The sequence below is a fragment of the Pecten maximus genome, chromosome 2, assembly GCF_902652985.1.
Source record: "Pecten maximus chromosome 2, xPecMax1.1, whole genome shotgun sequence".
NCBI classification, from domain to species: Eukaryota; Metazoa; Mollusca; class Bivalvia; order Pectinida; family Pectinidae; genus Pecten; species Pecten maximus.
In genome coordinates, this window is record NC_047016.1 from 30,596,378 (window position 1) to 30,623,509 (window position 27,132).

Genomic DNA, 27,132 nt, shown 5'->3' on the forward strand with positions numbered 1-27,132 from the left:
CAATCAAATTACAATGCTAAGTTATGGAATATGTTATATTATATTTTCACTTTCTCATGTATATGAATATATATGTACTTGAATGAAAAAAACTATACCGCCGCTTCCATGACAAAACATAGCTGTATTCCGCGTTATATGTTACATGTGTGATTAACAACAATAAATTGGCTTTAAACTAACTGTATAAGTATTAATACTGGAATTTGACGTTGCTTTTTCAATATAATTTCACATTATTTTTTGTACCCGTCATTTCAATCAGTTTTGCCTGGGACGCTCTGATATGAATTGATATTATCCTTTTTTTTATAAATTCACATTTTTTTTTTTCATTTGATATTATTTCTGGGAACATCAATTAACAGAAGCTGTATCTGGGTATCAGATTTACATGCAGCCGAGCGAGTGTTTTCCATTCCAATTATATAACTCCATGTCTGAATTATATATAACACATATCTGTAAGAGGAGAAATTAATAGCATACTACTTAGCATATAATGTGAATTAAACGTGTTAAAGACTGCGGATTTAATGTGAAACTTATCCGGCTATTAATGGTTCACCGTCGACCATAGTACAGACAGACGGAAGGACGGACGGACAACACAAGGGTAAGGTCGCATTCATAAATTTGAAATGCCACGTTATGACCTCGATGTAATTATGAAAACATCCGTTTCCTCCAGACAAGACGGCTTCAACTTATATCCCGAGATCCCCGAATTTGCATACGATATCCATTTATCGTCTTGCTTTTTGTGTATTTAAATAAATGTCTGATAACGAGATGTGCCCTCAAGTGTTAAATAGATCATTTTCTGAAAGGAACGACGAGAGTGAGGGATAGACATTGTATAAAAATGAGTATCAGTATTAATCGCGAACTAAAAGAAGAGATGAAAAGTTAGCAAATGGAGAGAAAGAAGAAATTAAAAGAGACAGAACATGAGTAAGATGAAAACAAGCGAAAAGACACAGCTAAGAGAGAAACTGATTAAGATAGAGGGAATAATAAAGATGGAAAGAAGAAATTAAAAGGGACAGAACATGAGTAAGATGAAAACAAGCGAAAAGACACAGCTAAGAGAGAAACTGATTAAGATAGAGGGAATAATAAAGATGGAAAGAAGAAATAGCAGGGGAGTGAAAACAATATTAAGATAATGGGTGTAAGAAAAGGAGAAAGAAGAAATAGAAGGGGAATTACTTAGTGTGAAGACATTATTAAGATAGAAAGGGAAAATAAAAAAATGAAGGGAAGAAACAGAAGGAGGATTACTTAGGAGAGAACTGATTCAGATAGAGAATGAAAAATATGGAGGGAAGAAACAGAAGGAGGAGTACCTAGAGCGAACTGATTCAGATAGAGAGAGAGAGAGAGAGAGAGAGATTGAAAAATATGGAAGAAAGAAATAGAAGAAGCATTACGTAGAGAGAACTGATTCAGATAGGGAGGGATATTGAATAAGATGGAGAGAAGAAATAGAATGGGAATGATAAATGAGTAAGATAGAGAGAGGGAATGAGAAAATGGGAAGAAGAAAGAGAAAATCGAAGAAAGAAAAAGAGAGAAGTAATGAGTAAGAGTATTGGACATAAGAGGAGGAAAAATCAACCACTTTTCGTCTGGAGCGTGATTAAGAACCACATACAAACTTGTTTGATTAGGATGACGGGGAAATGGGGAAAAATACATAAGTTTCAAATAAACTTCCAGATGTTTCCCTATAAGGACGATACCTTTCCTATACAGCATGTGTTGTCAAAATACATTCATTAATTATATATGCAAAAACCTCTTAGTGATGATAAAGGTACAAAGGTGCGCTGTATTGATTGGCCTGTTGTCCCTCCAGGTAACACTCCGGTACTAAGATAGATCTGACAAGGCCATTAGGGTCTATCCCTCTTACACGTAACACCACGACCAAAAAACATTTATCATTGATTCCATTGGGTTCGTATATGTAAATGAGATATCTTTAAAGAACATCAAATCCATTTTATATATTAAATGTGACTTTTACTACTATTTCGTAAATTAAGTCATTATGGACATTTTCTCGTACCAGCTAACATCGATCCGTCAATGTAAATAATATCTACTGTTAAACAGTGATGCGGAAGTAAATTACAATTACAGGAATGTATGTTTAGTGTTTTGGGTTTAAAAATGAGGAAGATAAATGTAATCTCGCTAATGCTGTGTCGTTTGATAATGTAAACAACTACCAAAGGCAAGGGCGTTTGTTTGCTACATTATGATTTGTTTGTATTATTCGTTCGTTCGTGGGGTTCGTTCGTCACAAATTTCTTTCTTTCTATATCTTGTTTGCTTGGGCCAGGCCGGGTCATATAGGGAGGGTGTATATTCTTTGGCCGACTGTAAGTTCCTAAATACTATATATTTATCAAAATGAAACAGTCATGCTAGGATGTAGAAAATTCCGACACAGATTGCCTCTACATCCATATTGTATGACTGATTCCTAACAAACATAACGATTAGTGTTGTTTGCTTTCATAACAGTATCGTATCATTGAATAATAAAACAGAGTAATACCAACGGATGGTAGCAGTTCTCGTATCACATTAACGCGTTATGGTTTAACCGTATTTACTACACACATCGCGTTTATCCCACTCCGCAGTTAAAGTTTTTGATCTTCGGGAAACCTTGAATTTCATTTGTAAATCCATTCCGATTCCGTTTAACTTGTGTTTTAGTATACCAAGTGTTGCCGTGGTAACCTATACCACTATAAAAACACAAAGATACAATCAAATAAAAACATACTGTTAACAGTGAGTCCCAGTTACGTTATGTGAGGAAAAAACTTGACGATACAAGCATATCACGGATAGCTCAACACCTCGTGAAATCAAGCGTCTATATAACAGCATCAAACGCTAGGAAGACGCTCTCGAGTACCTCCATATTACGAGGGCAGGGACACGAAAGTGTTAATGAGAAGTCAGCTACTGATAGGCTATTATCATACATCCACAACAACATGCAAATTGAATTGTTGGCCTTTAGGTCATCGCCATCAGTGTCTGTTACATCAACGGAAGTAGGTAAAAGAAACTAAATCAAAATTTCGGGATCAGATGACGGTGTTCTAGGGTGTACGGAATTAGACGGATGTTGTTCAACTGTTGATCCACTTGAAAGATAATTTAGAAGAGAGGCGATAATACAGCATACAGTGTTAGTTAAACAGATGTGTGTGTTGTGGGTGGTAGTGTCGAGAGCACGTGTACGTACGTACTTAAATGCACGTGGTATTTTGAGATGCGCGTGGACGTGCTCACCTCTACATATACCATGTTGTATCGTGTGAAGCACGTGTGCTGTACTCACTACAGCACGATCCTGATAGTATAATTCATGTTCTTGTAAGATGCAAATTCAAATTCGCAGTTGTACTCACTACAATACATGATACTACCTAGCATGTTGGTTTTTGAAGACGACGCGGGGCAATGGGCATCGTCACGTGAATAGGTCGCGTGACGTACCCTGCTGACGTGACGTACCCTATTCACATACTGAGTAGAGACGATGTTATCCGAGAATACGTAACGTTTTGGCGCAAACATATTTACTCATTGTATTGGCCACTTTCCTGCCTTTTATAACTTAATCAACAAACACGAGTTCGGCAGATGATGGATAATAATCCATATATATTTTTTATGACGATTTATTCTGAATGTAGATATTTTAGGCTCTCCCGGATACCACACGTTGTACCTCTAACCGACGCCGGAAACTGTTTAATAATTCAAATATAACACTCACTCAAAGAACTTTGTTTCAGCATTTTCAAAAAAAAGCATTTCCAACGGCAAATATTACTGCAAACAACACATCTGACTTCTAATACGCGTTTGGAATATTTGTGCAGCAATAAACGGTGTAATGCCCCTTTAAATATGAATCTTTAAATGAACACGATCGTTACACAATACCATAAAACTAGATACAGCTTAAAATGTCGGGAAAAAAATCAACCACAAAATCTTAATAGCATTTTAATATGTTTCAATACAAAACAAGTTAAAATTTTAACCTACTACAAACATTTAAACTATTCTAACCGTTAAACATTTCACCTGATTTAATATTGTATCCATTCGGATGTGACAGCTTTGTAAAATGTTTTAATAGAAAAAGCCAGTAGTTCCCTGTCCAGCCCATTTGTACAATTGTGTGGAGCCATTCTGTATGAGACAAGTCGTAAATAGAAAGTCTATCTGGGTCCTGTCAAACCTCCTTCCCATTAGCTTGAATAGCACCACACGGTGTTGACGGCTCGGGTCTTCAGGGGGGCTGGGACCATGCAGAAAATTAATGGCTCTTATTACCTCCATGAAACAACGTTACGCCGGTCTTTTGTTAAGTAATAAACACCATCCACTTGGCGTGGCAGTCCTTGATCTATTGGGCACATCCTAAATAAATACACGGACTCGATGACAAGCATTCCGGCGCGGGCGTGAAGTTCTATACTCCTATGTAGAAAAGGTTGCTACCTGTTTGACCAGCAGTTCAAATTTGGTATCACAACAGACGGATACATTTTCACTGAATTGTGAAGTCTCATCTCGTTGACTATTTTTAATTAGAATGTGATTTATTCTAATTCATAAATCTTGTCCTCTTTTTGTATAATTTTTCATTTATACGTAGGCCGTCTGGAGCCAATGGGGAATCTAGATAAATGTAACCCACTCTTCTTTGTCTTGCAACCGTGTATCTATATAAAGTTACAAATAGTTTTAAAATGGGTACCGGCGAAAAATATCCGGATACTTAAATCATCAGTGATAGCTAAATCAGTTTATTGTTTCTTCAGATTACGACATGGGTGGTCAATAATTAGCATATTCCGGACTGGAGTCATTATGTCGCCTCTTACGTCTTGTATATTATAATAGCGATAGTGCCTCTCTAGAATTATTTGTAATTTATAGCTGGAATCTAGGAATAAATTGTCGCTTTGGCTTGGGTGGCAATATTTGCATACTTTTCAGCCTCCGGCCCTGTTTCGTAAATTACACTACGAATACTACTTCCGTAGACAAAACTTAACGGTCTGGTCTTTAGATTTATCACATAAGACCACATATAACTTACCTTGATAGCTAAGGGCCGAAATATCTACATTTATAACGTTATGAATAACTAATGCGATCGGCATAAACACGTAGGTGTTAAAATTAACAGTTATATATACATATATACATACACATACATTTGCATAGCTGGAGCAAGTGTTGACCCTTTAATGTCGTTCTTTTACTTACAGTTGCATTTTAAAGCTAATATCCTTAAACATTTGTCAGATTTGAAGGATGAGTTCTCGACCCAAGAGGTTTTAAATTATTCTCAATGTTCCTAAAAAAAACCTCGACTGTTCTATATGTAAGCATTTTCTTTAATTCTACCAATCTAATGTAAACTCTACACACACAAAATTGAGATGTATCTTCATACAGCCCACTTGAATTCTTTTTTCATGCCAACTCTAATTTATTGTCTTCGCAACCATCATCTTTATCAACATAAATTATCTGCTGTTCAGGATTGCAATTCTCGCGTGGGTCTAAATATAACGGAAAATTGAAATACCCAGAGGACGCCAATATGATTGAGTTGGAAACATAAATTTAAATTCTGTTTAATAAACATTTGTATCTCTGTACTTATATGGTAATGCTTTTTCTTTTTTTTTTCTATCTTCTGTTTCATCATTTTGAAAATGCCATTTGCGTTTCCGATTTACTTATATACACCTAACCGCCGTGCACTTGTAAACGTCCCGTACATGTATTTATATATATAAAGTCTACATTGTTAGACTGTTTTTTCCATTAATTGCTGGCTTTAACACACGGGCACTAGATTATTGTATTAGTGATAATGGACTTTAATGTTTCATATGTGTAAACGCATTGAAATGTAACGAGTTTGTTATCTCCCCTGTCTACCCGGCATTCCTCACTCACGTGACAGACGCGCGCATGCTGACGAATGTAATCAAGGCTGATTCCGTGTTTCTCGTGTTTAACCGTAATCAATAGATAAGTCCATTGTTCCGACCCGATAAGTCTACAACTGTCATTAAGTTTCCATAACTTCTAGGTAGTCATGTTTCTTTATCAGACTCACCAGACGATGACAAACAAAAACAGATATCGGGTAATATTCGCACCTGAATCACGTGACCGGAACGGCATGATATCTTATGACAAATTAATCATTATAAATGTCATTTATGACATCACATTGAAAAGTTCTCACGGAGATGATCTTGTATTTGAAATATTGTAATTTAATAAAGGAAATGAAAAGCTATAGTTTTAAATGCATTGAATCCATAATTGCGATGGAACTAAACCAATGCTATACACGCCATTTTTAATGAAGGTTAGTTGACGTCTAGAACGAATTACGACTTCCATAAAGAATTTAGAATGCAAGAATTAATTTTTAAAAGCCGGAGGAGACAGCCGTCATGGATTACACATTTGGAATATTGGATAACTGGTATTTCGTAAATATGAATCGAAGTATATAAAATACCTTTATACTTAAGATCTTGATATCTGTTTTTTAGATCATTAACGAAATTCCATATTTTTTGTCCATTTGTGCTATTTGTACATGTTTTTGTGTAGTGCCATCTCCGTTCTAAAACTCAATAAGTCCTTTTGTAATACCTTCTCTATGATTTTAGAAGTACAAATAAAACTGAGCTTTATAAAGTTAGTCTTTAGCATATGTCGGATTCAAAGTTTCAAACTAGGGGAGATATTCTAGTTTTAGAAATCAGCCAAGCAATTCTTAAAACAAAAACTTAAGGTTTGGTTTGGTTTATTTTGTTTGACGTCCTATTAACTGCTAAGGTCATTTAAGGACGACCTCACATGCGTGCGGCCGGAACTTTTGCCGATTTATAGTGCTACCTCACTGAAGCATACTGCCGAAGACAACCAGCAGGACACCCCATCCGGTCACATTCAATTCATTTATTGACTTTAGGTCTATGACCCATCAGTACATAAATTAATATACATGTATTTATATATGTATATATATATATATGAATACAACATGTATTATAATAAAATTACAAAACGTAATTGACTTATTATAATTAAATACGGAAACCGATTAACCGACATATGTACTATATTATGAGGAATATCAATCAACCATATTGTCTACTGGCAACATCAGCAAAAAAATACATTGTAATCCACTTAATCTTACAAGGGCTGCGCCCAATCACAGAATTGATACTAATTATAATACACTGTTACAGAATAAGGATTCTAGGAGAACTTTTATAACAGTCAGTCAGAGAGACATGGAAAAAAAGTATCAGATAATACCATTTGGTAAACACGACAGACGGACACCGGGAGGTTCAACAATGTATAAGCACACTATTATGCAATAACGTGTTACATCAAAACTCAACCCCTACACAAACCGAGTATATTTACACAATTCTGCAACTAAAAGCTTCTTTGATAAATCTTCCTAGCAAATTCAATTCTTTAAGACTATTTGTGTTCAGTAATTCTATTACTTTGAAGACTGAAGGTTTTTTCCAAAAATATTTCTTTATATATTTTCCTCTAAGAGTTGAATATTTTTGACATACGAGTAAAAAATGAAATTCATCCTCAACTTCTAAAGAATTACAGTTAATGCAATACCTATGACACCTGGGAATATTCCTATACCTTCCTGATTCTATAGCTAGATTGTGTGCTGAAAGTCTCAATTTTGTTATCATTTTTCTCAATTGACTTGGTAATGATTTGGTGAGGTAGAATTGCAGTGTTACTTTATTAACCATATGTTTGTATAGATCACATTTACTCGACATATGTAATGAGTTAAACAATGTCTGAGAGGCCTGGTCATTAATTCTTTCTTTTATAATAGGCATATAAACAAAATCAGAAGGTAACTGACGTAACCATATATATCCAAATCCAAGTTCAAATAATTTGTGCTTCACATGCAAGAGCCAATTCTGTTTTGGATTCTCTTTCTCAATTTCCATGTAGAGCAAGTTGTAAGCCTCTCTTAGTATACAATTATCAGAATTCAACAATTTAAACCAAAATTTTAACATTCTATTAAGTTGCATATTCTTCAGTGGGAGTCGCCCAAGTTCGATATAAATCATAGCGTTACAGGTAGATTTTTTAACGCCCAGTAAGTTTTTACAAAATTCTAAATGTACCTTTTCAACTTCCAAAGCATTATGAGTACTCCATACTTCACAGGCATAGCAAAGAATACTGCTAATATAAGTATCAAACAAATGCAACATAGTTTTTATATTTAAGTTCAAATTATTACACTTTGAACGTAGGGCAAAAAGAGCTTTACGACCTTGTTCGGCTAAATGCTTAGACATAAAGTTAAATTTATTATTAAACTTAAGAAGAAATCCTTAATAACAGAACTGGTCTACCACTGAGATATTTATACCGTTATATGTCCATGTTTCGTTATCTTTGACTTTACCGCCCTTCCGAAAAACTACGATTTTTGTTTTATCTGTATTAACTGTCATTTTCCATTTATCTGAGTAAGACCTTAAATTATCCAAAAGGCTTTGCAATCCCTCGACTGATTCGGAAATCAGTACAAGATCATCTGCATACAACAGGAGAAAGAGACTCAGTTCTCCGAAATCGTAACTTGGGGCCTCGTTTTCAATAAAGTAGTTTTCAAAATCATTAATGAACAGGGAAAAAAGTAATGGTGATAACATTTCCCCTTGAAATAAACCGACCTCATTTGAGAAGAAATCTGAGCATTTCCCGTTTAGCAAGACACATGATTTTACTGAATTATATAGAGATTTCACTGTTTTTAAGAAATTACCCCGTATACCCAATTTAGAAATTTTATACCACAGGCTTACTCTGTCTACATAGTCGAATGCTTTCCGAAAATCAACAAAACAGCAATAAAGGCGTTTTTTCTTTGAAAGCGTTTTTGTAATTATAGTTTGCAACGCAAATATAGCATCGATAGTACTAACCCCTGGTCGGAAATCAAATTGTGCATCCGTTAAAAGATCGTAAGTTATACAAATATACCCATCAATCTCTTGTTTAGAATAGAGGTAAACAATTTGCAAAGACAACTTATAAGACTGATGCCACGGAAATTATTGGGATCTGAACGATCACCTTTCTTATGTACCGGTACCACTACATTATACTGACAACGGACGAACCAGTCGTCCCACTCCAAATATGCTGAGCGCTAAGCCAGGAGTACGACTTCCATTTTTAAAGACTCTGGTATGTCTCGGCTAGGGGACAGAACCCAAAGCCTTCCTCACAGCGGCGAACGCTCAACCAAAGGCCAAAAGTGAGGCACTGTCAAGGGAGACATTAGGAAGAAGAAAGTTGTTCAGAAAGAAGAGAAAAGATAAGATCCCAAATTTAGTCGCCTCCTACGATCATGCAATGGGGGCAGCAGGTACAATTAGGATTTTTGTTTGTTTTTGTTTAACGTCCTATTAACAGCCAGGGTCATTTAAGGACGTGCCAGGTTTTGGAGGTGGAGGAAAGCCGGAGTACCCGGAGAAAAACCACCGGCCTGCGGTCAGTACCTGGCAACTGCCCCACGTAGGTTTCGAACTCGCAACCCAGTGTACAATTAGGACTGGTGGCCAGTCTACGTAGACTTGGCATCTACAAATGAACTCGATATTCAGGAATTGCTTTCCAAACTTGTTCTGGTCATTTACCGAAAAATACAAAGAAACTGTTTTGCAGATTTAACAGTGCTGAAAGTTGCTGTTTTACCGAGTAAAACTGTTATTGAAGCCGTAATTTCACTGTGGAAAAGTCTCCATGAAGCTGTTGTTTTACCATGTAAAACTTAAAGTCAGCATTTTACATTGTAACAAATGTATAAAAATCGCTGTAATCAAATATAAACGGTGTCGAAGTCGTAGTTTTCCATTGTTTTAAAATCACTGTTACACTGTATAACACAAGGCAACGTTAAGATGTTTTCAATAGGTCGGAATTGACCCACGTGAGGTTACAAAGACGTTATGAAGTTGTCACGGCGTTCACAACACTACTCAACTAATGACTCGCCGGTGTGGTCCACATGTCACATGACAGAGATAACTGGGGCTCTCGTGGGTTTCAGCTCTGAAACTCAAAATTCAGTTTTAACTTTCGTTTTGCTTGAATCCTTGGTTTCTTTGAAGATATCAACTGATATTATGTCACAAAGACAGCCACACATTGTGTACTGCACGTCATAGGTCTTTAAACTCGAACTCGTATGTAAAAGTGCTAGAAGATGGTTAGACACACTGGTGACATACATCCAATGTGTACTTTTGTTTGATAGACTCCTTTCATGCTTTCCTGAATGTTGAAAAAGTGATGAAATCAAAACTTCGATCTAACAGTCACCATGCGGGACTTCCCATAAACTCTTACCTCCAAAGTCACTAAATATGGACGTTTGCCCATGACAGATGCTAGATCAGCGACACGCTTTAAACGACAGCTACAAATCAGAGATAAGCCGATGGTGTCGATAGTTGCTGCATCTGCAGGTGCAGTAAGCTGGGACAAGCGTCGGTGCGACTCAGATTGCGATTCTCTATAAAACTTTGTCATAAAATAGTTGGGTAACATAGGATGCGATGAATTCTGAATACATGATGCAAAAGTCTGTATTTAATTGTTGTTAGTTTGTTACGCTCTCTATAACTGTTCGTGTATACAGTTTAAATTATATGTAATGTATTCTGTACGTATTGTCAATGAAGCCGTATTTTCGTATTCGTGAATAGAATAAAAAAAATAGAACGGGTTTGTATCGGTCGTTCCGTTGATTATATTTTGAACGAGATTCAAAAAAAAAATACACTTGAAATTCGACAGTACATCTGAATTTTAAATTATTCAAATATCATATCAAAGTTAAAGATTTAAAGTAATCTTCAGAGATAGGAGAGGAATCGACGGTCATTAGAAATGTTTCAGGGGAAATTACTATTATCAACAAATATCAGAAAATAATCGTGTGTCTACTCCTATATTGGTGTGAACTCTGTCGACCTTTAGACGACTTAAAATCAAATCTAAAAAACATAAATCATTTTAATCCCAATGGCAAATCAGACATATGTATATATAACAGAGAAATAAAAAAAAAAAAGTAAAAGTCAGTGTCTGCAACAGCTCAATGGGCTCCTTTATCCAATCTAAATTGTCTTTTTAATTGAAGCAATAAATCTGGATGGTAGTGAAATATAATATTTCCGACAGGTTTCATAAACATTTTTAAAAAATGATGATAAATGTAAAAATTGTCAATTTGCAAAGAAACTATCGATGAATGAATTAAAGCTTTCCCACGCAGATAAAAAAAACACGTAAAAGTGACATTTAATTGGATTTTGTGATCGCTATTTCACTATCAGATTAAAAAGGTTGATGACGAACTTAAAATAAGGTCGATTGTTAATTTATAATGAGAACTACGAAGGGTAAAATGAAAGTTATTTTTCAGTGCTCTTTCTATCATATCAGTACATATCAGTGAATACCTGAATATTCAAATCACGCATTATGGACACATTTACATTAGAAATAAGATGTATTAATATATATATCATTACACGAGAAGATGAAGCGATTCAATGACATATTAAAGGAAGTACAGACGATTTGTAATTCGTGACTAAAGTCATTACCGTAACAGTCTATCTCATATTTCATCTTAATTTAATTCGTGCAGAAAACAGTTGTATTTCTCGTTAATTAGAAGTGTGTTATCTCCCTTTATGAGTCATCCGTCATCCCGCCCACTTTTGCAAATTAGACACTGTACCTGTAATTTTAAGTAATTTTCTAATTGTTTTTACCTTCAATAAAAAAAATCCTGTCAAACTGTTTTCAATTCAAATCACACGACGCTTATACTTTAGATTTTTAAAATAAAGTTTGAAATTTATTTAAATATTGAACAAATTCAAGTTATGACTGGTTTGGTTTCTGTGGTGATTGTAATACTAACATACCACATTTTGGACTTGTTAAATGTTTGTACGTATTAAATGCAGTTTTTGAAACAGTCTCATTTAAAACTGTCGTACAAGTAATTGTACTTATTGAGTGACACACGCTAACATATCGCCATAATTAAATTTAATGACTGAATAAGCTTCAAGCCATCGTTATTGTACTTATTGAGTTACACAAGCTTATAACTTATCTGAATTGTATCTTTTGGCTGAAATAAGCTTTGAACTCTTTTTGATATAATACTTATTGGGCGACAAAGTTTATAAATCAACGAAATTTTACCTATTGGCTGAAATAAGTGTTAAACTCGTCATAATATTACTTATGAGTGACACAAGCTAAGAAATCGTTTTAATTGACCGTTTTAAATACCGATACCATAATGAACTTTATACTTTAATAAAACACCAGAAAGACACTTATAAATTCTTAATGTATTTATTGAAATATACAAGGATTTAAATCGCCTTCACTGTACTCATTAACTGAGAGCTTATAAATCCTCGTAATTTTAGATATGAACTTAAACGTAATCGAGACTTGTACTTGGAAACCTACAATTACGAAACAAGTTATACCATTTTAAACCTACATTTACATATATATTAATGCAATATTCTCCCCGTAATTTGTTTTCATTAAACTTTGTTAGAATTAAATATAAATGTTTGAACTTACTACAGAAGTAAACAGGTTTGTACAGGCAATCATGATACGTAGGGTGTATATATCAGGCCAGCCTTCTGTAATACGTAGACAGCGATATTACGTGTCTCGGGTACAGGGTACCCCCTGGACGTCACGTGACATAAACTGGCTACATACTCTCTACCCCAACACAACAACTCCCTAGACGTGATCAAATGGATTAGACGAATTGGAGTGAAGACATTAACACGACTCTGCTAAAACTTATACATCACCGAAAACACAGGGGAAAATAAGTCATGTGAAAACTCCCCCGGGACGTACATTTTATATTGATATTAAGTCTAGAGGCATTATACTTTTTCCATTATAGGAAACGGAATTTCATTGATATATCTATTTTTTCAATGAATTTATTTAAACAGAAATTATTACTTATTATCATCTAATGGTATTTATAAATATAGAAACGTTCAATGATTTAACAAGTCATTCTAACTTCCTTCAAGTATACGAATGTTGATATATTGAATTAATCAGTCAGTTGTCAGGAAACTTCAATTTTCTAAATTAACCATCTGTGTATGCTATTGACCTTTTATATCGGTCTATCCGTTGATTAGCTGTGTACGATCCCAGAACTCTGACGTGTACATGCGGGACATCTAAAGGCTTCGACTATCGTTACGACTAGTTAACGCCAACGATTTAGCGGGTCCAATCCTTTATATCGCCGTTTTACGACGTCAGTGCTCTTATCTGCAGTAAGACGATATTTTGGGGTTAAGGAAGTGTTTCAACCCAACAGACATGGAAGTTATTTGATCTGAAATCAATCTGACGCTAAAATTCCTACAGCCGCGAACAAACTACTGATAATAGAAAAGGTGGCTAATGAAATAAAATTAGCTTTACTTTATGACAGATTTGATAGAGCTAGAACAACAGTTTCGTATCGATCGAAACAGGTATATTTACAGATCGGCCAGTGTGTCAGGTGAATTAATTAACAGGGGTGTACATATCGTCACGGTTATATTGCAGATTGGAGTAGAGAGACGGGTAGACGGAAGAGAGGATTGGGAGAATGGGGAAATTATTGAGGAAAGGGCGGGATGGAGGAAGGTACTTTGTTAAGGAAGAGACTCGCGAAAAGGGGTAGGGGGTGGAGAATGAAACGAAAAAGTAGATAGAAATAGGTGAAATTCATGAACAACGTAAATTGAACCTACTTTAAGATATACATCTGTATACATTCTGTGTGTGGCTATAGTCTCTAGTTGACCAGTTAATGATAAAACAGTTACCGCCATTAAATTGATTTCCACGCGCCCTCTAGGGTGTGCTTACACTAACGTTTCACCGCGTTTTTTATTCATATACCAAATAGTCGCCATTACTTTGCATCATTGACCACAAAGGTCACGTCAACCAATCAGCCGTAAAGAAGTTACACTCGGAATACTGCCGATAGTATAACATATAGAGAGAGTGAAAATAGACTCCTGATTAATTAAAACATAGAGACTAGATATTGTTTCACGGCAGCAAAGAGTTGAAGGATACTATTGTGCGATACTGTATATAATAAAATAAAACTTGGAACAATCTAATGTCGTTAACGCCAGATAATTGTAAATTTCTTGCAGGGAAAATGTACATGTTCGACCAAACATGCAAAAGTTTGCATCATTTCAATTTCTTCTTTATAAAATAAGATGAAACACACTAGATTTAAAACACTCACGCACATAATTTGAAGATGTCTTAATGAATTAGGTTATTAAAACATAACATTTCAATATTTTTTTCTCAGGAAATGTCCATATCAGTGTCAAACAATATCGAGGTTCAATAATGTGCATAACACACTAAAATGTTTAACAAATACCAGATACAATGACAAAAAGGATGATTTAAAATGGATTTCTATCTTTTTAAGTTTAATTTTCAATATCAAAATTAGTATCACAGAATGATAAACATTAAATCACCAGACTTTCAAAATCAGCATGTTGATTGTGGTAAATATTTATGTATATAATTGAAATTAAATAAATAAGGTGTGAAAATGTGGCCAAGTTAATTTTGCACTTGCATATAGATTTGACAGATAACTCTTCAATAAAAAAGACTGATATCATTTCCGGTTTATCAAGGAAAATGCTAATAATCTTTCCTGGTGACGTTTCAAGGCAAAGAATTTTAAGTTAATATGGGTCTCAAAAACGTTTGAATATCAGGTATAGTCTACTAATTGCTCTAAAACAGTAACAATTGGTAGTTTCCAACAAAGAGAATTATAACAATTGTTCAATATTTAATATTTTTGTTTTCCTGATAAGATTTATGAAATATTCACTATTATTAGTTTCTCGCACTGTTTGGAGCGAATCTGTCGTCAAGGTTGACATCTGGCGGCGTTTGATTTCGATAACAATCATCACACATGTTGTACGCTAAAAACTTACCATTTTAGGAAACATAACATCACTTATTTATCGGTTATGAAGCTTGACAATCTAATTATAAATTGCCATCTGATACCAAAGATTATAACATATTCCATTGTATACACATTTTTAATTCACCAATAACTCATGTCACTGATGTTGACGTCATACACCGTAGAATACAATTGACGCATGCGCATTATCTGTTCATCTGTGGTCGGGTTCAGACTCCTTATCGGCTCCCACTCTTATAAAATAATACCGAGTTTTCTTAATTCAAATAAGAAAATGTAATAATTATATCAAGGTTTGAGTGACGTACGTAAAAGATAACTTACATATGAAATCCTATTACTTGTAGTGCATTGTCAAATATTTAGATAACGTCGTTGAAAAATATCATTTCTTCAGACATTATATATCATAACTAAATTCTCCTACAAACCAGATCAAAAACTAATTGAAGATAATTAATTTCATGATGTTTAACATTTCATAATTATCAAAACTGTCTTCCATTGAGAAATTGAATTTTGTATTATGGAGAGGACATTGTTAAGTTCTGATAACTTGCTTACGATCCTTTTGTGTAATATATATGTAATAAAAATTGATTTAAATTTGATTTGAATTAAAATTCGAATATTTCCAATTAATCTGTGAAAATTTTTACATCTGAGATAATACACGTATCCTTTTGAAATGCTGTTCCGAATATGGATGTATTAAAGAAAATTGTTTTTGAGCATTGTAGAGTATATGAATTTCTGTCCTGAAATATTAATGTATTTTCGTTTTCAATCTTTAAAAATGGGGCTGAGGAAGTTTCATACTTTATATTGATAAAGAAATACAATGTAAAGAAATATTTGGAAACAAAATCTAATTTATATATTTTTTAGTTTTACAAGTAATCGTGTTAAAATCTAATAAATCTGGTTGATTTATTGCCTCGTACTGAAGGCAAACATCCGAGTTCATTCCGAACGGTAAACAAAGCTTGATTCGTGGGCACATCATACTGTATTGCATAGCAATAACTTGTTTCTCTTTATTTTCTTCAAATTTTACAAAGATATCAAAATCTGGGCACACAGTCTGAGATTATTCAGTAGATTTTATGTTGTTTGTTCAGGGGATTTCAATTGACATCCGCCAATCTCGTTTTCTTTCATCATATGGGTGTGCTGTTCCATGTTGCGCTCGTAAAATCTCGCGGTTATTCGTCACCTGGGTGATCTGTACGAGACCACAGCTGACAGGACTAATTTCACGTCATATCGAAACATATCTCCATGCTTTAGAAAATTCGTTTGATTAACAGATAGATCTTGGTTTAAAATGAAAGGAACAACCTATCTTAGCCTGACGAAGAAGAGTATAAACAAACACTAAACAGCCTTAGAACGTGGGCCTCTGATTTGTCAGAATTTGATCTTATAATTTAACAACATGCTAAGTTAATGCTCCGAGAAAGCCCCGGGAATTTATGGGCCTGGTTTTACGACGGTTCACGTTTCGTTTCTCATCTGTGATCAAGCTTGCCGTGAAATTAGCCAGTGGATCATTCTATTTCTTATACAATGACAGAAGAAAGCAAAAGTATTTTTATGGTCTTCCCAAAAGTGGTATCAATTGTAGGTCTATTTTCATAGGAAAAGTAAACTTGCTTTATCTTAGAATAAGTTTGGTGTTTTTACACCTTAAACATAGTCTATTCACAAAAGCTGACAAAGATACTTAGGATATGAAACGTTTAAGGACAAATGATAAAAATAAATTTGAAAGGGACGTACATTCCTTACCCAGCATGCTTCTACGTAAAGGTCACTAAATTGTATTTAGATGGACACTGGCCAAAATCAGTCATTGACTTTCTAACCGGTGTTTATAATTTCCTATATATATTTATATCAAACCAACAATTTTGGTTAAGAAAATTCTTTATCGGTTAATGAATGCTTTGTGGAAATATTGCTCTTAGCTTTGATATTTGAATCGATCAGTTCATTCTCATTACTATTACTCGGGACTTAAGCAAGGCTACTTAATTAATCAGTATATTTATAAGTAGAAACTTTTCTGAAATATCTACATTGGAGTTATAGGGAATCGGGCGGGGAACTGAGACAATAGATTTTCGCCTCCTGGTAGAATTCCAACTGATTCTCTTCGACACGGTTATCTGAAACTTGATCTGAATATCTTCTTTTGTCAAACAATGGAAATTATTCATAGACCAAATGGACTTATGCACAGATTCCCAACTCTGTTTATCTATGTAGTATACAGACAGTGCATAAATAGACCGTGTAGAAGTTAAGTATCATCTGAAGATGAAGTATTTCCCCTTGATTTTTTAATTTTATTTGTTTCTTTTTTTATTTATTTATTTATTTGTTTCATTCAAGATTTCAAGGTTTGTGTATTCATTCAGTCAATCTTAAAGTGTGATACAAGAGGTTATTTTACAAAGTAGATATTGGAACATGGCTGACAAAGTTATAACATACACGCTATATAGTGATTTGGTAAGAGATAAATACAGAATCATACCCTATGGAGTAAATCAGGTTGTACAAATAAACAATACTGATAACTCAATTAACTAAAACTTTCAACCTTTTTCTAGAAATTGATCACATATTTGTGTACTACAAGAATGTAGCACTAGATACAACTTTTATCCAGAAAGTTCAAACCGGATCACGTGTTAAGTATTGAAACAAAATTCACAATTTTCAGTTGTGTACTGCAACTAACAATGATGAAATAATGATCTTTATCCTCTTGATCGAGTCGACACTGCTGCCATCTACCAGCTGGGGGTACTACACCGGGGAGAACCGCCTAGAGGCTTCTTATAGCGTCCACGGGTTATGTTTCTTTACCCGATAAAGTCGACTTAACCGTTCCCCTCGTACAACAGCCCGAAAGTCACTGTAACTAGACTGGGTGTAATATTTATCACAGACATAAACATAAAATACCTAAAACATCTCTGATGCTTCAACATTTGTCTTATAAAATGAAATAATTTTCGTTGAATATGAAAAATATCACAATAAAATAAATAAATAAATAAATAATTAAATAAATGAATAAATAGATAAATAAATAAATAAAATCATAATTTCACATTTAACAATAGAAAAGAAGGTATTTTGGAGATATATGTATTTTTAGACATAATAGTGCACGATATTTATTTTACGTCACAAATAACCCACATAAAAATATTTATATATTTGTATAAAAAAATATATGAAATATATTGCTATAGTCCATGGTTCTTTGACACTTTGTACCAATTCATTTTCTTCCAATTTTTGAAATCTACGTCAAAATATAAAAAAAAAAAAACTACTTTAATCCATCAAAAATGTTGGATTTTTTTACCTTTAGTATAAAACTGCCTTTATTAACAACTTTCTGTCATGTGCTACATATTTCCCTCGATAGAACGTCAAACCTTCTTTATAATGACACCATTTCTCAGGTGCTAATATAACAATTTTTTCACCTGAGTGTAGTAGTGTCAAATGTCAGTTGATAAAGATCTTTCTACTCTTATGATATTTATGATCATTCACTTTATCCCGAGAGGCTGATAGGTACTAAATAGTATACTTGTACATGTATACAGTTGTCAGTGCATCAGATTGCTAAATATTTTATTGCTTCATACATATACAATGTAGCTAACCAGAGAAAAAAACAACATTTTCGTGGTATCTCGATAAACGGACCACACAAGGCGCCAGGTAACAAACTCTCGCAATCAATAAAAAGTATCTGAATTTATTTTTATTCAAAGTACGCCTAGCGCACCTCGCAGGCAAACACTTGTCCGACAAAAAAAATGAGAAAAGGCAGTAATCTAAAAACTGAATCAAACCCCGGACCTAGATTAGAATGTATCTGGCTTACTTTTTACACCAAAGGATCATTGGTTAAAACACAGTCAAAAATTACTAAAAATTGTTCGCGTGGACAAAGCTATTTCATATATTGATATGGAAGATCAGTTATGTAGTTGTCATAGGATAAAAAGAGTGATGAAATTGAAATTTCTTAAGTCAAAGCAAGCATAAATAAAAACACAGGGTATGTATTAATTTGCCGACGATCGCATATAAAGTTTACAATGCCTATATACTATGGAGAAAAAACTCGAATCAGTGTATACCAATAATCCACGGTTGAGTGAATTTAGATATGACAAATGCCCATCTATTTTCATAGAAGAGTAATGAGCGATATAAGATCATTTATGTAAATTTCAATTAACGAAATAGTATCAGATGTCAATTATTGTTGTATTGATTAGCTGGAAAATTTCCTTAAATACTGTCACAAAAATACTAATACAATTAATAAATATGTATTTTATCAATTAAAAGTTGATGTGTCGAGGAGCGTAAATCAAACTTGATTAACTTTTTTTCTGATAAACACTCGAAGCTACCTGATTGTGATTTACAAACCCCTCAGCTTTTGTGTCAATAACATTTAACAAACACTTAACATTGGTATCCTTTAGTGTTCTGCCATCCTGCATAGGACAACAAGAACAAGGGCGTGACTTATTTTGATAAAATTTGACAGTTAAAGTCGTGTACAGACTGTTCACTACCCCAACTTTGTGTCATATTCAGTTAAAATAAACACTAACCATGCCTCCCTAACGATGGGTTATTTTCTGTTTGTTTAGAACATTGTTAAACCTAAAACGGTTTTAATGTGTTCAAACGGTCAATTAATACAAACAATTATATGTGTCGTTCCGGAATACCCGTGACTGAAGTCGTTCCGTAGTTACACACCCCAGACCGTATCCGGTTACCGTAGGGACGCCCATATCTGCCATCAAATATTAACAAAGAAAAGTATCAATAATTCTACGTGATCTCTGCTCTGTACGTTGGTCACGATACAACGGCAGACTTCCTGGCTCTTCGTCCCTCTGCGTACCGTTTCTAATTTTGTGTTTTTTCCCTGTTTTCGTTTCACTAGTGAACTTTTATTTCTTATCTTCAGAAAAAAAGTTCTGTCGTCTGAATGTGTGGACATGATCTAAAACAGTTTTATAAATGATTAATGAACTTGTTCTAGTCTTTCTGTTCTGATGTGTATTCACCGTTTCCCCTCATCTTACTATGACAACTAGTACACTGCTACAACTATCCGTACACTGCTACAATTAGTCAGTGCTAATCCATACACTGCTACAATTAGTTATTTGTAATCCGTACATTACTACAACTAGTCAGTGGTAATCCGTACATTACTACAACTAGTCAGTGGTATTCCGTACATTACTACAACTAGTCAGTGGTAATCCGTACATTACTACAACTAGTCAGTGGTAATCCGTACATTACTACAACTAGTCAGTGGTAATCCGTACATTACTACAACTAGTCAGTGGTAATCCGTACATTACTATAACTAGTCAGTTGTATTCCGTACATTACTACAACTAGTCAGTTGTAATCCGTACATTACTACAACTAGTCAGTTGTAATCCGTACATTACTACAACCAGTCAGTTGTAATCCGTACATTACTACAACCAGTCAGTTGTAATCCGTACATTACTACAACTAGTCAGTGGTAATCCGTACATTACTACAACTAGTCAGTGGTAATCCGTACATTACTACAACTAGTCAGTTGTATTCCGTACATTACTACAACTAGTCAGTTGTAATCCGTACATTACTACAACTAGTCAGTGGTATTCCGTACATTACTACAACTAGTCAGTGGTAATCCGTACATTACTACAACTAGTCAGTGGTAATCCGTACATTACTATAACTAGTCAGTTGTATTCCGTACATTACTACAACTAGTCAGTTGTAATCCGTACATTACTACAACTAGTCAGTTGTAATCCGTACATTACTACAACTAGTCAGTTGTATTCCGTACATTACTACAACTAGTCAGTTGTAATCCGTACATTACTACAACTAGTCAGTGGTAACCGTACATTACTACAACTAGTTAGTTATAATCAGTTGTAATCCGTACACTGCTACATTACTACACAAAACTTGCATTAACGGGTTATTTATGACGACATTGAAAATAATGACGAGGTTTAGGCAAATACTGATAATACTTGGGTACAGTGTACATGGAGGAGTCTTAAACTGAAAGTTACACGGACTGGACAGGACTTATCGTGAGATCTCGTAACACTGAAGTTAACTACTTTATTTTACGGCACTAAACTTGGAAAACGAACGTATAAACAAGTTAAAACCCTTCTGTTAGTGTTTGTCATTATAACAATTCTCCTTTTTATATATTTGTTGAAGCATACGACATGTGTTACATCCAGCAACACGCATGTGCTAATACAGATGAAGCTATTTACTCTAAGATAAACTTCATTACATATTTATGTAGATTTTTACGGATATTGTCACGTTTTTCTGTCAAAACTGATTGTTTGGAAGTTGTTAAGTGTTAGTATCGGACCCTGATCTAACTATCTATCCAATCAAATAAATTCATCGCTAAGATAAGGACTAAATGAGATCATATGTGTAGGCATTTGTGGTCAACAGGCGCGAAAAACGCAATCTCTCCATTGAAACACCTTCATTAAATGTTTTGGAAATGTAACAATTTCCTTTTGATCAGTTCTCTCATCTTGTTATCTCCTTTCTTTAAATAAAATACACAAACAATTCGTGTTAAAGGGTAAAAAACACAATTGGACTTTAATTTTCCCATCAGGTCAGATACAATTGTTTAATGACTGATGTGGTAGCGGAACGTGATAGGGGCCACAGATAGGGGAATCTTTGTATATCGACATTTTAAACTTTTAGAAAAATGAAATGGAAGGATTTATAGAATGGCAGTTGTTGATCTAAAATATACTATTTTTTAAAGAGATCATTTCGTCAATTCAATTCGTTTTTACTTCACACTAGAAAACAGACCAACACAATTTCTAACCCAAAGAAATTTGAATTTAACAATAATATCAGTTAAGATCGTCTGCAGTTGATTTGTTTAAAAAAAACGGATATTGCACCTTAGGAGGCCCTTCCTGAACACCTACCTAGGGAATCGAGGGCAGAACAAAAGATAACAATGTTCGTCAAAATGGATTTAACCATGACTTTCAAGTATTCTGTCTATAGAACTAATTAAATAGGCGAAATCAAAGACGCAAGTTGTAGCCGGTTGATGATTTTAATCTACTTTTGACCTTGGACTAGGAATATCAGCGTGATGATCTACGTGATATTTCTAGTTTGTGTATCGAATACAAATGTTACATTAGGGCATCACTGAATCTGATTGACTATACTGCCACTTACTAAAACACCAATCACTCAAAAATTAAAAACAAAAATCCATAATAAAAGTAAGAAGATAAGGAGGACTAAAAGATTCGTTGTCAGTATCATTTTAAGTTATAATCTGATCGACGAATCATATTCGGACAAATTACTTTAATGTCTCTAAATGAACCCATCTTCATCAAAGTATGGGATGTTCCACAGCGGCACTATGGGGAGGAGGAGGATGAATGGGGGTCCTGGCTGTGTTCATTGGGCCGTGTCTGGATTGGATTGTAGCGGAACGTTTGTTGACAGACTCTAGATCTTCGTCTGGCATCAGACCTCCCCTCCCTCGGGTACACTGCTCGTGTAGACCGCCCAACCCTCGGGAATACTCCTAACACGTATATGTTGTCTTTGATAATGTTTTTAATGAAAACTACAGTTATCCTGTAAACAGAGTGATTCCCACAGAAAATGATTCGTCTGTAATCGTTGGTGACTGAGCAGATCCACGAAGAGAAACGAGAGTTTAAGAGATGGTTACTTGCAATTAGATGTTCCATCTTGTATAACTGGTGTCGATATGCCATGGTTATAGATGCGCGCGTGTACGTCGATCAAGGTCTATATAACGTTTTATCCTTTACAGGAGTAACATTTCAGATACAAGCGTCACTGTAACGCATACCTCCCTCAGGTCCATCCCCGCCAGAATATTATCCATGCAGAGAAACAATAATATCTAGAATGTCGACGAGTCAGTTTCAATTGGGCTAAGATATAGAAAGACTGGCTTCCTCTTCCATGTTATTTCTACCATCAAATGTCATGTATTTATCTTTTTCATATCAATGTAAATGTATTTTAGTTAACAAAACCGTGCACTCTTATACTATCTATGATCATTCCTTATTTTTAATTTATCTTTGCTGTCGTGATAACTATAATGTATGCGTGCTTTATATATGCTTAATAGTCTGTTTGATTACCATCAATAAAAAATTCTCCCATTTGTATTTTCCAGAAATGCAGCAAATTCACCTACCATCTACGACACTGGCTCCAACCACAGTTACACTAAGGAAACGACGGAGGCCATACTCAAAATTTCAAATAGCAGAACTCGAAAGAGAATACAACAACTCTACGTATATTTCAAAGTCTAGAAGATGGGAACTATCACAGCTCATAAACTTGTCTGAACGACAGATCAAAATATGGTTCCAAAACAGAAGGATTAAAGCAAAAAAAGTGCAAAAAAGAGAAGATTCTCCCGGAAAACCACAAGGACCATGTATGGGCCAACAAATGGCCCAATGAGATTACTCGTTACATTAAACAACATTTCATCGTCAACCAATGAAAACATTTGTCTCTCAGTTGTGACCAATCGATGTGTTGTCGTCACGTGACATAATAGACACACGACGTGAGATGTGACGTAATCTTATTGCTAGCGTGACGTCATGAGGACATGTCTCATTTTCGCACATCAACATAATAATGGTCCCACATTGACAAGAACAATCATGAAGAGTGTTCACACGAGCACTGTCCCCGGACAATTAAATTGTCACCAAATCATAAGTAATGGCTTACTTGAAAAGCAAGTTTAGAACGAGGTATTCTCTCTGTCGAGTGGTCACGTGGCCACAAAATGACGTGCTCCTGTCACGTGGCTAGAAATATCTTGAAAGAAACCAGCTTTACTGGACGTGACTGGTTGATAAGTATATGGCGACTAATGATTGACAGTGTTGTCACTTGTCTTAACCAATGACAGACGATGTTACTGTGCCTATTGCTATGGTTTGTACTCTAGATAGAAGTTTCCGCTACAAGTTATAATTTCACGGTTGATCATCATATCATGAATTTCATATCCCTAGATCTACATGATTAGACATACCGGACGCTATTTTACCTCAGATGCGCATGTATTTGTTTATCATGACTAGGTATTTGATGACGTCATCGTGGAGTATAGTTTGTTTCCCCGGAAGTGACATCACTGTTTGGATTAGATGTTCCCCGGTAATGTTCGATTGCCTGGTTGTCTGTCTTGTCAATGTATTGTATGTTCATTTTGTTAATTTCTGTGTTTACGGAGATATTCGTACATTATTTAGTATATACCTGTTAGAATGTTTTAGATTCAATTATGTAAGGAATGTGTTGGCGCTCGTTAGCTTTAACCCGGGGTGATATCAAAGTAATAATCACCCTCTTATCTCACACAGAAAAAAAACGGAAATCAAAATGAAGGCCGAACAATACTAATACCATCTGAAGTTTGTACTAAGAATTAACACAATTTTAGATACTGCCCGACTGATACTAAGTATTCTGTCAAGGCTTACATTTTTCAGACAGAAACAAAACTATGACTTTCAAACTTTAAAATAATAGATGAAATGACAAAAATAACAAGGGAAAAAAAGAGAAATGAATGTCAGTGATTAAAATTGAGACTTTTTGATGTTAATCACTTAAAATTAATATTGTGTCAAGGTTTCTGCGTTAATAGATGCGCTTATTAGACAGTATTTTGTAGAAAAAGGGAGTGTGTGTTTTCTGTAGCATACATGGCTAACTGGAGTCTCTTTGTTCACAGTTTGACGATTAATAAAGATAATATCTAAATTGTATTACCCTTTAGGCTAGTGTCCGACGATACAGGTCATTTTAGATAAAATTCAAACTACTGAACAGACTATCTTCTCTTCAACGCTACGGTGGTCTCTACAACAGAACCATCTGATTCTCATAATAGGTGTAACTTCTCTCAATTGTCCACTAAATTATAATCATTTCTTTTTTTGACGATATCGATAAAATTGAACTTTAAGTGATATTGATATTCAGATATATATTGCTTATAGGTCCAACTACCAAACTTAATTTTGTATATGACAAACAATTTATTGGATAATTTCCTAGTTAACCATTTTTGAATTTATAAACTTTTATCTGTAGTTTTTGAAATAACCACTGTCTTGTCGGAATTACAAAATCTAGCAGCGACTTAAGAACATGTTCTTATCCCTCTAAATCATATTCTAATTAAAGATTATAATTCTCAAAAGTTAATTGAAATTTTAAATTATTTTAATGACTAATGATAAGAAATAAGTTCCTTGGTCTGAAACAGTGTATGAACTGCAGAAATCTACTTCTAGAATATTAAAGAAAATACAATAATTAAGATCAGTGAAAAAATTGGGATAAAAATAAATTTTTGACCTCGATGTAATGTATATACTTAAGCTAATTTCATTAACGAAATACCACAATAGCGATATGGATGCCGCGATTGACTGTTATCGATATCCGACCACGTGACAGCCACAAACACAATTAATGTTAAAACCGTATATATTGTCATTTCTACATTTGTTAAATAGTTCATCAATTTATTTATTACATATACTTAATACGATATATTAAGTCTTGGGCAACAAATCCGTCTTGATAAATATAAAGAACTATATAGATTAAATTAATTGTTCAGTTTGAATTTTCATCTATAGTATTCCTCTGAAATTATTTTCAAAGATAATATATAAATTGAATACCCTATAAATCTCTACTGCGTGAAGCAATATGTAATACAATTTTTCAACAACGTAAAACAAAATCAAACAAAAAATAGTTATCGTTATTGACAAAAATACACTGTAGGCTACATCTTTTTCAAACATTTGTTTGACTCGGACTATCAACCAATTATAAAAACCATAGACTCGACATAATTTAATAGCTTAAAGACTAGGGCCGATAGATATAGTTCGTAAGTTTAATATTTACACTCAGTGGTTTTATTTCTGAGAAAAAGCCATAGACTGTAATAGTTAACAGTGAATTAGTTATTCAATAGAGTATCAAATTAATTCGTCAAATGTATTCATAAGACATATGCATGTGATGTTCATAGCTTTGTGAACAGAAAAATGAAGTATAGATATGAATGTATGAATGAAAGTGTATACTATAGAGTAAATTATGTATCCCTTAAAGTGCTATTCTACATCTCAGAGTAGAGATGTGACGTCATTTGTGTATTAAATACGAACCATTTGAAATGATAAATAAAGTGTATACATGAAGGGCGATTTGGTTTGTTATATGACTTAGTGGCTAGACGATGTGTAATGAGGCAAGGCCTATTGCTTCACAGGAATTCATATTAAAGAAACTATTTTAATTTCAATGATTATTGCACCAAAAATGATGTTCAATCTTTTAAAGTGTAAAATGCATGTCACACAGGCGACGCCACAGTAAAAAGATATGAATTATATTGATCTTGAAAATCCCATCGCCATTAAACTCATTACATACTGTATGAGGGTGATACGAAGCCTTCTCTGTGGTATTAGTAACATGTCTGATGGCGATGCTGGACGGGTACCAGACTAATAGCATTAATCGTTAGAGTTAGTACGTATAGAACAATTTCAAAAACACATCACCTCAGATAAACACAAACTAATTGGGTCAACATATATACAGAGAAACCAACACGTTTCCTGGTTCTATTGTTCAAGGAACAAGAAACTGAAAAAGAACGAGAAAGGAGAAATGAAATGGAAGGACGAGCAAGTATT

At 34.3% G+C, this 27,132-nt stretch overlaps 1 protein-coding gene across 1 annotated transcript in view; it reads left to right on the forward strand.

Moving 5' to 3' along the window:
- The window catches only part of LOC117321764 (homeobox protein Hox-D9-like), a 65,231-nt gene extending 38,597 nt beyond the window's left edge, over positions 1–26,634 (forward strand). Inside the window, exon 2 of the mRNA XM_033876282.1 lies at positions 23,550–26,634. Within this exon, the coding sequence (XP_033732173.1) occupies positions 23,550–23,845 (296 nt within the window). The 3' untranslated portion in view covers positions 23,846–26,634. The remainder of the gene's footprint in view (positions 1–23,549) is intronic.
- Positions 26,635–27,132: the final 498 nt, after the last annotated feature.